Source organism: Poecilia reticulata, chromosome 4 (assembly GCF_904066995.2).
Source record: "Poecilia reticulata chromosome 4, P_reticulata-male-v2, whole genome shotgun sequence".
Taxonomy (NCBI): Eukaryota; Metazoa; Chordata; class Actinopteri; order Cyprinodontiformes; family Poeciliidae; genus Poecilia; species Poecilia reticulata.
The window spans coordinates 31947540-31961828 of NC_088833.1; the positions used below are offsets into that span (position 1 = coordinate 31947540).

Genomic DNA, 14289 nt, shown 5'->3' on the forward strand with positions numbered 1-14289 from the left:
TACACTATGCCCGCCACTTGGTTATGTCGTTCCATGTACGCTTTTTCTGCCAGCATCTTGCACCCTGCTATTATGTGCTGGACTGTCTCAGGGGCCTCCTTGCACAACCTACACCTTGGGTCTTGTCTAGTGTGGTAGATCTGAGCCTCTATTGCTCGGGTGTTTAGGGCCTGTTCCTGGGCGGCCAGGATGAGAGCCTCTGTGCTGTCCTTGAGTCCAGCTTTCTCCAGCCATTGGTAGGTTTTCCTGACATCAGCCACTTCAGTTATTTGTCGGTGGTACATCCCATGTAGGAGCTTGTCCCCCATGATGTACTTCCAGCACCTTGTCTTCTGTTCCCCATTGCCTGAGACATTCGCTGAGCACATCGTCCGTTGAGGCTTTGTCCTTGATGTATTTATGGATCTTGGATGTTTCATCCTGGACAGTGGCTCTCACACTCACTAGTCCTCTGCCTCCTTCCTTACGGCTCGTGTACAGTCTCAGGGTGCTGGATTTGGGGTGGTATCCTCCATGCATGGTTAGTAGCTTCCTAGTCTTAACATCCGTGGCCTTCATCTCTTCCATTTGCCAGCTAATTATTCCGGCAGGAATAATTAGCTGGCAAATATCTCCTCTAGATGCTGACCAGGAGGAAGTTGTGAGGCTTCAGACCCCAATAGGTGAAGTGCTGATGGGGTCTCATAATTTAAGTGGAGTCAATTAATGTCATTGTCCTGTCAGTGGTTTTTATCACTGCTGAGAAAAAGTTAGATATGTTCATTTGCTTGATTAATGTGTGACGAGATCCGGATTTTCTGTCCAACTTGTTAAATATTAATTAAACCACATAAAAATTAAATTTAACAGAAAAACCCATGTTAATATTATTTAGACATTGACGGATAAAAATAGAATATGATGAATTATTTTTTATGCCGTTAGTCAAAATGATGAACACTAAAAAAGTCTAGTGTGACCTCTGGTTGATATTTATTTTTTATAAAGACCTGATTACATTTGTACAAGGCCTTGTACAAATGTTTGCCTGATGCTGTCATGTTTATGTGGACACAAATCTCTGATCTCTATGCTAAACAAGTAAAAAGATATGTAGCTCAGAAGTCAAAAGATGGTTCAACACGATATTAGCAAGCTGTACACGTTAAAAATCAGGCAAATTTGGAGAATAGGTTGAGGAAAAAATAAAATAAAAGACTGGTCAGGTGGAGTATCCAGGAAATTTGCAGGAGTAAAAGGTATAAATTGTTATGCAACAGGAGCCAGGCACTCACAGATAGAGTGTTCCTCTTGTTGGAACAGCAAAGCAAAAAGCAAAAGAGTAGATTGGTGACTATTTCAAGACATAACAGAAAGTCTGTGTTTAGGAACTCACCAGGAGACAGAGTAAATGAAAACTTTGTGAAGGCCAATAGTTACTCAGGGATGAATTTGAGAGAAACCCTGAACAAAAGGAAGTTAATGTGAATACTAATATAAGCATGTATTAAATATAATATTAACAAAAAGTTGCTGGTATTTTTGTATACTTGGCAATTACACCTAATAAAGACTGTAGATTTGCCAGTCGATAAGCCGCAGATACAGAAAGATATGCGTGAGGTTCTAATTTACCTCAAAATAATTCCACACATCTCAGTGGCAGTGACCTGTTTTGTGACTAATCAAATGACATTTGCTTATAAAAGTCAACTTGGCCTCAAGAAGAACAAGGGGGCCTTGAACACCACATCAGTCAGTAAAAAGGGCTTCCATAAAAACAGAATGTTAAATGGGAAAGAGGTGTGGGAAATTTTAAAAAGCAAGCAGACATGTCAGATGGATGGCGTTCACTTTTTCTTTAATGCTCTTGCATGCTTTCCTATATGGCATAACATAACAAAACTGCAAGAAAAACTTCCAGCATTGGCTCAAACTCTAAGCTTTAGTACCCTGAACAGGAAACATGGTTACACTTATTTTATTCTGTTAGGTGAAAAAAAATCATATCAAGATGTCTGAAACCACAATGTGTGAACTTTACCTATAACATTTTTTACTCTCTTTGTGTTATCACCTCTGCAAACGAGTAAATCCACAGAGAACAAACTCCTCTTCCATAAGATGATTCAAAGATCAAATATCCAACCCTGGTCCATCAAAAGCAGCCGTGTCTTCATCACCATCAACATCATCAAAACCATTTTGAATATCCAGATGTACAAATCTTAGTCTCCCTCAGCCTCCTGTCACATTTAACAAACTTGCAACAAAACAGTGCCATACATATGCAGCTGGGGCTGTTACATGTGCTTGTGGTCAGTTTTTCCAGATCCAGCTGTGGAACAGCTCTACTTTGAGCTGCAAGCAGCCAATGAGCTGCTGAAAGAGAGCTGGGCAGGCGCTCATGTAAAAACAAAACAAAAAAAACTGAAAAGTGTGTGTGTGAGAGAGAGAAAGATAATCAGAGAGAGAAGAAAGAGAATCCAGAGTCATATGTTTGATTTTTGCAGACTATGATGTTTCACTTGGTATTTGCCATCTGGCCTGTGTTGTTGCTGTCTGTGTATGCAGGATTTTCTGATGTTTGGGTCATCCTGGACTGCCATTGGTAAGCTTTTATGGTCTGGAATTCTTTCCTAATAAATTTCTTTACAAGTAAAGAGTGTACCAAGGAAAAATGTGCTATTTCAGTTAACTGAAAGATTTTGACTTAGCAACCACATTTTATTTCTCCTCATACATTCATTTAATTTAACTAAGATGACCAACACTTTCCCAAAAGTTGGCACAGTGAAGCTTTTATGTCCAATCACTGTCTTCCATTTATCTAAGGCTGGAATGTTGGAGGCAACAGGTACAGAAAAAAAACCTAATGCTGTAATTCCTCTCCCTGGCAACACTCTCCAGCTCACTCCAAGAAATCCCAAAGTGTTCCCAGACCAGAAAAAATATGCCTTTCACCTCGTTCAAAACTTGGCCTCTTCTATGAAGGAAGATCATTTTGGTGACTTGAGTCCAGGATCTTGTTCTCTCAGTAATGACCCATGAGGCATGGCGAGACATAATGAGAGGAATAGAATCTGATAAATCAAGAGCCTTATTGTTTGGCTCAGTTCTTTATACAAAACAACAAACTGTTACAGCAAACAGAGTTCAAACTGTCTGTCCATCCCCAACAGGACACCAAGATCATTCAGCTGATTCACATGAAGCAGAGACTGAGCACAAATTCTATCTATATTTCATTATACAGGACCTTCTCAAATAATTAGCATACTGTGATAAAGTTCATTATTTTCCATAATGTAATGATAAAAATTAAACTCATATATTTTAAATTCATTGCACACCAACTGAAATATTTCAGGTCTTTTATTGTTTTAATACTGGCGATTTTGGCATACAGCTCATGAAAACCCAAAATCCCTGTCTCAAAAAATTAGCATATAATGAAAAGGTTCTCTGAACGAGCAGTTAACCTCATCATCTAAATCAACGAAGTAACTAACTGAGTAACAAAGTAACTGCAAAAGATTCCTGAGGCTTTTAAAAACTCCCAGCCTGGTTCATTACTCAAAACCGCAATCATGGGTAAGACTGCCGACCTGACCGCTGTCCAGAAGGCCATCATTGATGCCCTCAAGCAAGAGGGTAAGACACAGAAAGACATTTCTGAACGATTAGGCTGTTCCCAGAGTGCTGTATCAAGGCACCTCAGTGGGAAGTCTGTGGGAAAGAAAAAGTGTGGCAGGAAACGCTGCACGAGAAGAGGTGACCGGACCCTGAGAAAGATTGTGGAGAAGGACTGATTCGAGACCTTGGGGGACCTGCAGAAGCAGTGGACTGAGTCTGGAGTAGAAACATCCAGAGACACCGTGCACAGGCGTGTGCAGGAAAGGGGCTACAGGTGCTGCATTCCCCAGGTCAAGCCACTTTTGAACCAGAAACAGCCGCAGAAGCGTCTGACCTGGGCTACAGAAAAACAGCATTGGACTGTTGCTCAGTGGTCCAAAGTACTTTTTTCGGATGAAAGCAAATTTTGCATGTCATTCAGAAATCAAGGTGCCAGAGTCTGGAGGAAGACTGGAGAGAAGGAAATGCCAAAATGCCAGAAGTCCAGTGTCAAGTACCCACAGTCAGTGATGGTCTGGGGAGCCATGTCAGCTGCTGGTGTTGGTCCACTGTGTTTCATCAAGGGCAGGTCAATGCAGCTATCTATCAGGAGATTTTGGAGCCCTTCATGCTTCCATCTGCTGAAAAGCTTTATGGAGATGAAGATTTCATTTTTCAGCACAACCTGGCACCTGCTCACAGTGCCAAAACCACTGGTATTACTGACCATGGTGTTACTGTGCTCAATTAGCCTGCCAACTCTCCTGACCTGAACCCCATAGAGAATCTGTGGGATATTGTGAAGAGAAAGTTGAGAGACGCAAGACCCAACACTCTGGATGAGCTTAAAGGCTATCGAAGCATCCTGGGCCTCCATAACACTTCAGCAGAGCCACAGGCTGATTGCCTCCATGCCGTATTGAAGGCTGCAAAAGGATTCCTGACCAAGTATTCTCTAAGTAAGTCTCTGCACCATTGTCCCCTCATGAAACCAGTTATTATTCCAGTGCCCAAGAAACCAACCATAAGATGTCTTAATGACTTTCGGCCCCTTGCATTAACATATATCAGAAGTGATTTGAGAGAGTGGTTAAGGATCACATAATCTCTAAACTGCCTCTATCATTTGACCCATTCCAGTTTGCATACACACATAACCGCTCGACTGAAGATGCCATCTCCACCGCTCTTCATCTGAGCCTGGTACATATGGAGAAAAGAAACACCCACGTGCAGATGCTGTTTTTGGACCTCAACTCAGCATTTAATACGACCATTCCTCAGGATCTGGTCTGCAAACTGATCTCCCTGGGCTTAGATACTCCACTGTGCAACTGGCTACTGGACTTCCTCACCGACAGAACTCAGTCTGTCCGTGTGGGTAATTACACCTCCACTGTCATTTCTTTGAACACTGGTTCCCCCCAGGGCTGTTTCCTGAGCTCCCTGCTGTTTACCCTGATGACCCATGACTGTCGTCCCAGGTTTCCACCAACCACATCATGAAATATGAAGATGACACAACTGTGGGATAAATTCAGGACAACAATGAAGTGTTTACTTCAATGACAACAATGAAGGACAACAATGAAATACATAAAAAAGAGGTACAACATCTTGTGGACTGGTACAGAATAAACAACCTGCTCCTGAACGTTGACAAGACAAAAGAGATCATTGTCGACTGTAGAAGGTCTTGACCGAACCACACACCTGTCCTCACTAATGACAAAGCAGTTTAGATCGTCAGCAGCACTAAGATCCTGGGGGTTCACATTAGCTGGGCACTTCATATCACTTCACTGGTGAAAAAGGCACAGCAGCGCCTGCACTTTCTGAGACGGATGAGAAGGTCTTCCCTCCCGCCTCCCATCCTCTCCACCTTCTACAGAGGAACCATTGAGAGCCTGCTGACCAGCAGTATCTTCATCTGGCCTGACAGCTGCAAGACCTCAGACCGGAAGTCTCTGCAAAGAGTGGTGAAGACAGCGAAAAGGATAATTGGGACTCCACTCCCCCCTATAAATAGCATTGCACACAGATGCTGCATAGCCAGAGTAAACTAGATCCTCTCTGACTCCACCCATCCTCTCCATGGTCTGTTCATCCAGTTGGCATCTGGCAGGAGAATTCGCAGCATCCGCTGCAGAACAGCCAGACTCAGAGATAGCTGTCTCCCACTGGCCATCAGATTGCTCAACAATCCCATCACTAAAATTGTCTGAGACTGCTTGAAAATACAAAGTTATATATATTTAGCAATACATTATTATTTGTTTATTATGTAATTATAGGCACACTTGTGTTTCTGTGTGTGCTCCGGTGGCCAAGCGATGTTTCTTTGTGCAATGACAATAAAATAAGTCTAAGTCTAAGGTTCACTTTTGATTTGTTAGTTCCAGAATATCTCCCCAAAAGTGTTGGGGGTCGTTAAGAAGTTTTTTGGTAAATGTCAGTCATATATTTGTGTTCCTTTTGGTCAGCAATGAGTTCGACCTTCGACCTCTCCCATGGAATTGATTTTCTTAATATTGAATCTTGAACATCGAATTTAATTCAGTCTGGCCTGCAGAGCTTCAGATGTTGGTCTAGAATAGATTGTTGTGTGACTTCCTGGTTGAATCATTGCTGTGCTCTTGGTGTGATGATGTGTGAATGGGTTAGGGTTAGGGTTTGGTTGACTTCAACATTCTACTGTTTATCCTGATGACCCAAAAACGTATTACTTTCTAACATCCAAGTCAATTTTGTTAAGAGAGAAAGTTGCTACTATGTTGAGGGGATAGATGCTTGTTTCATACCAGTTTGAAGGAGAAGTCTACTTCAATCCAGGGAGTAAGACTGGAATGGTCTGGAGAGTGATATTAAAAATGGCAGATCAATGTACAGATTTAAGAGAATGGTAAAAGTTTTGTTTGCTTGTTTTTTAAGAAATATAAAATGGAATAATATGAATCCATACAAATTGTTTTCTGAGTTGATGTTTTTGCTTAGTTTTTTTTTTGTTGTAAATCTCTATTTGATCACATTTCTTGGAATAAGAGGTACAGGTATTACAAGAGTTTTTTTCTTCTTTCTGATGCCTTTCATTTTATTGATTTGTAATTTATTTCTATTATATATAACTGTTTTGTTTTTAATAAAAATGAATAAACAAAAAATATATTTTGGTTGACTGTCCTCAGCTGGGAAGGTTCACCACAGCTTCATGTTTTATTCAGTTGTGGATTTTGGCTCTTTCTTTGGTTCACTGGAGCTCCAAAGTTTTAGAAATTACTTTATACTCTTAGATGTTGTATTGCATTTTGAAATCTTTCAGCCATCATATACATTCTATTTAAATGATTTATTAATTCTGCAAGTCACATTATAATCAGATTAGGGTTTGGATTGTAAAATTGAGCTCAGCTTTCTAAAAATTGTAGCTTAATCACAGTTAAATGGCTAAACAAGCTGGGTAAGTACTTTTTCCAGTGGATAGAAGAATTCGATAAGGTAGCAGAAACTTTTGTTTATGTTCTTCACAATCAATGAGGCTCCTGCTTCTCTGTCCTTCCTGTAGATCTTACTTAGAGTTATTTTCGTCAAGGTCAGGGAGAGAGGGGGTGTGGAAGCAGGGGCAACATGTTCTCAGGAAGAAGGCGTGAAGAAAAGAAAACAATTAGAGGATGTCTAATGACAGCAGCTGGAGATAAGAGTCTGCTTTGTGTCTCAGTCTCTGTTACACAAACATAAGCTACTGACATGAATACAAATGATCACCTCCTAAAACACAAAGGATCGACAGAGGTACAGCCCTGAGAATGTTAATGCAGAACATAGAATGGGTCACGACTAAGACCAATAACATATGTCTCCTCTAATGTAAAATGACAAATTATACATAATGCCCACAAGTCTGAAAGAAAAGGGCAGGCAAGTGCATGCACAATGAATAGCGGAAACATGGCTCCGAGACCACTCGACCAATGTGTAAGATGATACATGAACAAAATCGCTGCTGTCAGGATCAACCTGAATGAGACAGAAAAGCAAAATATCTCAGACAAGCTGCCTCTGATCTACTACTACGTAGTTAACTGCCTAGTGAACATGAAAGTGTACAACATGGAGGAGCTTCACCTGAAATCCATGGAAGGATGCAATCAATGTACACTCACCGACCACTTTATTACGTACACCTGTCCAACTGCTCATTAACTCAAATGTTTAATCAGCCATATCACATTGCAGCAACTAAATGCATTTAAGGTATGTAGACATGGCCAAGACGATCTGCTGCAGTTCAAACTGAGCATCAGAATGGAGAATAAATGTGACTAAAGTGACTTTGAATGTGGCATGGTTGTTGGTGCCAGACAGGCTGGTCTCAGTATTTCAGAAACTGCTGATCTACTGGGATTTTCATGCACAACCATCTCTAGGGTTTACAGAGAATGGGCCAAAAAAGAGAAAATATCCAGTGAGCGACAGTTCTGTGGGTGCAAACATCTTGTTGATATCACATGTGGAAATGGCCAGACTGGTTTGAGCTGATAGAACGGCAACAATAACTCAAATAACCACTTTGTTACAATCGAGGTATGCAGAAAAGCATCTCTGAATGCACAATACGTCAAACCTTGACATGGTGTTAAAGTTTGACAGGTGTACTCTACAACTACAGCTGCAGAAGACCACACCGGGTGCCACTCCTGTCAGCTAACAACAGAAAACTGAGGCTACAATTCACGCAGGCTCACCAAAATTGGACAATAGAAGATTGGAAAAATGTCTGGTGTGATGAGTTTCGATTTCTGCTGCGACATTCGGATGGTAGGGTCAGAATTTGGCCCTACCAGGATGCACATGAAAGCATGGATTCATCCTGCCTTGCATCAATGGTTCAGGCTGGTAGTGGCGGTACAGCTGTGTGGGGGATATTTTCCTGGCACAGTTTGGGCCCATTAGTACCAATTGAGCATTGTGTCAGTGCCCCAGCCTACCTGAGTATTTTTGCTGACCATCTCCATCCCTTTATGACCACACTGTACCCATCTTCTGATGGCTACTTCCAGAAAGATAACGTGCCATGTCATAAAAAGTTAACCTAGACCAGAACAGGTACTACTACACAAGTGTGAGTTTTGCAAGTTTATTCCAACTGAATCTCTTTAAGAAAACTGGGATAGATTTAGTTTCCTTCATAGTGTTGGGCTCTGACATCAGCTCCACAAAAAATGTACGTACAGTAGAAAAGATGTTTGTAGGCAACTTAGACTATGTTCACACAGCAGGTCTCAATGTCTTAATGCTGAAAATCCTGAATTTATTTATTATTAATTTTTGTGATCATTCAGACTGCTAATTATATCAGATTTTTGTGTGAACAGTTTACGACCTGCATGCACAGAATGCAGAAAGCAGCAGTTTATGCATGTAAGAATGGATTGCCGTCGTCTGTGGATCGTTTGTTGAGTAATGGGAACCAACAGTATATTACTGTGAGATCATAACAAGAATAAGGGCGATGCGCAAAAAAAGCACAATTAATAGCAATGGCCTTTTATGGAACATCATTGCAACTTTTGTAGAGAAGTCTGGATACATAGTCAGAACCAGGAGTGATGTGATGTGCTTCACTGATAAACGTATTTCATAATTTCAGATTGTCAAAGAACACCTTTGACTTAATCTGTCAGCACCTTTCCTCAGGACTCTCAACAGAATACCTCATCTCCAATAAAGTAAGAGTTAGGGGTTGGTGAAAAAACTGGAATTATGCTGTTCAGACTACCATGGAAAATTCGGATGAGGGTCACGTATGGAAAAATAGAAAATAAAAACATCGGCTTTGGGTTGGATTTGGAGGTTACGTGAATGTAAAGCTCTATAAAACCTGTCTGTCAGGAGTAATGGACTCACATGTCTGGCAAATTATTTAGAGAAACTTTTTAAAGAACACTCAAAACAGCAATTCTAATAACACCAAATACCGATTCTGACTCTTAGGTCATTATTTGAGAGAAAATCTAAACAAAATCATTTTTAAAATAGAAAATAAAATTAGATTTCAAGGGGGAATCTAAATCTAATCACACTAGTATCTATCTTATACTGACTTAGTATAGATTTTACACACATTTTTACCCAATATTCTCTCCATCAAGACAGACTCATTTATAATTCCAACTGTGCTACTTATGAGTGGCAGGTTCCAGTTAATTGATATAAATCCCACCTCATACTAGACCCACTAACCAGCTTCTCTGCTCTCTTGTGGATATTACCGACTTTAACACTGGCAAATTGAAACTCAGCATGTGTGTTCCATACCCTGACCTCTCATTACAAAGTCAGCTTCACATACAAACACACCAGCAGCTACCGCAGCCATCACTTACATATTACAGATCCCATGCTGCTGCTGTTCTTTCTGTCCAACGGTGTGCAGATAAACCGCAGCTGTGAGAGCATTCAGTCCAGCAAATGTAGAAGCGGCACACACAAGCAAACATCCACTGAAGAAAAGGATCCACAGACACTCCCACAGCATAGTCCTCAGGGCAACTGCAGGACCCCTCCACACCTCTGGTGTATAACAAAGGCACATTACGTGTTTTAGGTCACTGGACTGTAAAAATGTGTGTGTGTGGGTGTGTGTGTGTGTGTGTGTGTGTGTGTGTGTGTGTGTGTGTGTGCGCGTGTGTGTGTGTGTGTATGCGCGCAATTGTACTACTTATAAGTAATACAATTGCAGTACACATGAACAGAATGTGTGTGCATTGTAGCAGTGTTTTCATAGAGGAGGAGCTGAATCTTTCCCAGTAACCTTGTGACTCGCTTAGCAGCTCTGCTTTTTTACCACAAATATTTTAACACAAATATCCTCAACAATATGTCATTACGTGGCGAGGACTTCCCTCCTCTCTGCATCCTTCCATATTTACTCCAGGCTTTCCTTCCTCTCAGAACCTTCTCCATATTTTCCTCAGTCACGCATTGTGAAAAACACAAACTTAAAATCTGCAAGTTATGCAAATGTGTTTATGTTTTTAATTGTTGTATAGAAAAACTTTTATTTTTTATGGTTGTGTTAAAAGGAGCAGAATTATGCATTTTTCAGGCACAGTGTCATTTTATAGCAGTATCAAGTAACTTACAGAGTTATGAGTGAAAATAACTCATGACAAAGATGAAATTTGTCTTTCAATCTTTCATCTTTGTTAACTTTAAGCTACAGGTCCTACGGCCTCCTGTCTCAAGACTTTTAAAATTTAATGTTCCCCATGTTAGAACAGAAAGTGGGAAGAAAGCTTTTGGCTTTCTGTTCTAACTTCATGGAACAGTTTGCAGTCAGAGCTTAAACTTAGAACACCAGTATCTCTGAATGTGTTTAAGACCATGATAGATCCTACATTCAAGTTGCAGTAGTGCAATTGTTTTACTTGAGTCATTTATTGTAAGTTTGTTATTGTGACTGTGTTGTAACTGAGTGTTTTGGGAGGGGTTTCGCTCTTGATATCCTGCCAGTCTTGGCCAAGTCTCTCTTGTAAATGAGAGCTTTTGATCTCAATGGAACAAACCTGGTTAAATTAAGGTAATTATAATAATTATCATAGAAATGCCGTACAACTGTTCTGGACCGTTGGACTGAGTAAATATGATGAGAAGCTGTTTAAATGGTTAAACAGCTTCTGTTTAACCATGTATCGCACTTTTACTTCTATCGCACTTTTATCTCAATTGACAATAAACTACTTGGAATTACTGCCACTCAGAGTCTCTCACTAAAACTACACTGTAAAAAAAGACGGCCTTAATTTACGGTAAAACAAACTGGCAACGAAAACTGCCAGTATTTTACCGTATTTTGAAAATGCTGTATTTTACCGTATTTTAGAAATATGATAAAATTCAGGCAACCAAAACTGCCAGTATTTTTAAAATGCTGTATTTTACAGTTTTTTAAGAATACGGTAAAATTCTGGCAACCAAAACTGCCAGTATTTTACCGTATTTTCCAATATACGGTAAAATACCATATTTCCTAAAATATTGTAAAATAAAAATAATTATATGTGATTTTGCCATGTAAATACGGTCATACTGCCTGAGGCATAATATCTACATAAGTGAAAAACACGGCCAGAATGTATGATATATTGACATTTTATTGTAAAAAAAAAACCCAAAACCTTTACGGCAAATTACTGGTCGCTGTTCTTGACAGAATTTTACCATAAAAATTACAGTACAACACAAGGAAGTGTAACTTGTCAGCATTTCTATACAGAAAGTTATAAAGAAAATAAATCCAAACTAAACAAAAATACAGATTATGAGTAATCCATTTAAAGAAACAATTTCTATTTAAATATTTAGTTAAAAAAAAGAACAGATTCTATTTTCTGTCCAGTTTCCTCACTGTATTACTGAGATTTGGGGAAAAAAACAAAAAACTGCATGTGTCCTTATAAGAGATAAACCTATTGTAGAAGAAAAACTGCCAATTAAAGGATTCTTGCTCTGGGTTGAGAGTGGCAAGTCACTGAGTTCAGACTTTGCTCAGGATGGTGTGCGTCATGGTTATGGTCTTCCCCGTTACAGGTTGAAATTGAGACTCGCATGTCGTCAATCGGGTGTTTCCTCTCTGCTGGAAAACAAAGCAAAAGTTAGAAAGATGCACTATATGAACATCATATAAATTCAGCATTCGCTTAAATGTTTGTTTCACCTTTGTTGACTTGCATATGGAGACTTCAACCAGGCGGTGTGATAATTTCTGACTGAGAAGTCAGTAGTTCTTAAACCTTTGTTTGTTGTCAAAAGGTGTGATCCTCTCTGCAACCAGACAAAATACACAAACAAAAAACATAAATAAAAACAAGACCTGTTGTTTCAGGGAATTTTCTATCTTCATCCTTCCATCCTTTCTTTTGCGAGAAACATTTTTCTCTTTAAAATTTTGTACTTTTTGATCAGTAATTCAGGATAGATGACACAAGAACAACTCAATGCAGAAAGGCAAACAGAAAAAATCTCAAAAAAATTCAAAAACAGAGGGTTGATAAATTAGAAAGTGAACAGCCCTTATTTGGTGTGTATATCACCATCAATTGTTTAGATTTGAGCTTTATATCTTGTTATAATTCCATGTTCATGAGGAGTCATTTCCTCATGAAAACATATTTGCGACAACTTCGGATCTTCATGGCAACCATTCGGTAGTGCTTTAATGTTTCCTCATGCAACATGCCGCCCATTTATACAAAGCTCTGTCTTGGAGCAGCAATCCCCTGCTGAGCGCCCACCCCACAGAGCATCCCTCGCCTGCACCTCCCCATCAGACTAAATATTAGCTTGTCAAACCTGGGTCCATTACATGCATCTGACCTAATAGGCCAGGGGTGTCCAAAGTCGGTCCTCGAGGGCCGGCATCCTGCATGTTTTAGTTCTCACCCTGGTTTAGTGCACCTGGATTAGCGCTCCTTAGAAGATCTAAGAGGAACACTGACATGCTGAAAAGGTTGTTACTACAACCAGGGAGAAAACTAAAACGTGCAGGATGCCGGCCCTCGAGGACCGACTTTGGACACCCCTGTACTAGGCCAAGAGCTCAGTTATAAAATACCAGGGCTTGCCAGTAGGTGGCCGTTAACAAATGAAACTGAATTATAAACACCAATTAACGTAGAAAACACTGCACAAATCCATCCATCCATTTTCTTGCACCCTTGTCCTTTGGTGGGTTCGGGAGGGTTGCTGGTGCATATCTCCAGCCAACGTTTTGGGTGAGAGGCGGGGTACACCCTGGACAGGTCGCCAGTCTGTCGCAGGGCAACACAGATACACACAGGGCAAACATGCATGCATGTGTGTATGCATGCATGTTTAACTATATAAGTTGTGGCAATTTAGACAGAGCAATTAATCTAACAGTCATATTTTTGGACTGTGGGAGGAAGCCGGAGTACCCGGAGATAGGCTGGAGATAGACACCAGGAACCCTCCTGACCCCACTAAGGGACAAGGGTGTAAAGAAAATGGATGGATGGATGGATAATTAATAGTAACAATAATAATACAATTAGCAAACATTAACATTAGATAGTCTTATTTTTGCTTTAACTCGTTGTCGAAAACCAGCGGGAGTTTGAAAGCAATGTGCCGGGAGACGGTCGTTCTCTCTTGGCTTAACGTCAACTGACAGAGCGGGCGAGACGAGCAAGTGGCTGCAGGGGAGCGGATAAGTCCAAACACGTCTGTACATGTTTGTAATTAAGCTATATGTTAATAAGCCGAGCACATAGTTATTATTAATGACACAACTAATTTAAAATAACTTTGCAAAAGTTATTTTATTTTCAAAAAGCATAATATACCCACTTTATTAATAGCTCTGCTCGCTCTCCTCCGCCATTACTGCTGGTGTTGACGCCTAAACCCGCTGAGGATGCGCGCGCATATTGCACCCAGCGAATATCAGGGGACAAACCGTCACAATATCATTCCTTTTAAAACTAAATCGATTTTTAAACATTTGAACATGTTAAGTTACTAACAAATATGATTGAGGTTATATTAAACAACTGAATTTAATTTACTTGACAAATTGTGCCCTTCCCCTTCATCTTTTTTTTCCAACAACCGTGTTGTAGCAACACCGAAGCTCTTTGTCAGAGCAAGCTACTACCGTAATAAACATTTAAATAA

General features: G+C 40.1%; 1 protein-coding gene across 9 annotated transcripts in view; it reads right to left on the bottom strand.

The window, feature by feature from the left end:
• mcf2l2 (MCF.2 cell line derived transforming sequence-like 2) overlaps positions 1-14289 on the bottom strand; it is a 193112-nt gene that overhangs the window by 170943 nt on the left and 7880 nt on the right. Inside the window, exon 1 of one of the 9 annotated variants that reach the window (XM_081606655.1) lies at positions 9978-10152. The exons of 7 other annotated variants lie outside the window; for them this stretch is intronic. In XM_081606655.1, the coding sequence (XP_081462781.1) occupies positions 9978-10050 (73 nt within the window). In that variant the 5' untranslated portion in view covers positions 10051-10152. Of the gene's footprint in view, positions 1-2943; positions 2963-9977; positions 10153-14289 lie in introns of those variants that run through there. One more of the 9 variants, XM_081606658.1, reaches the window with a different exon arrangement.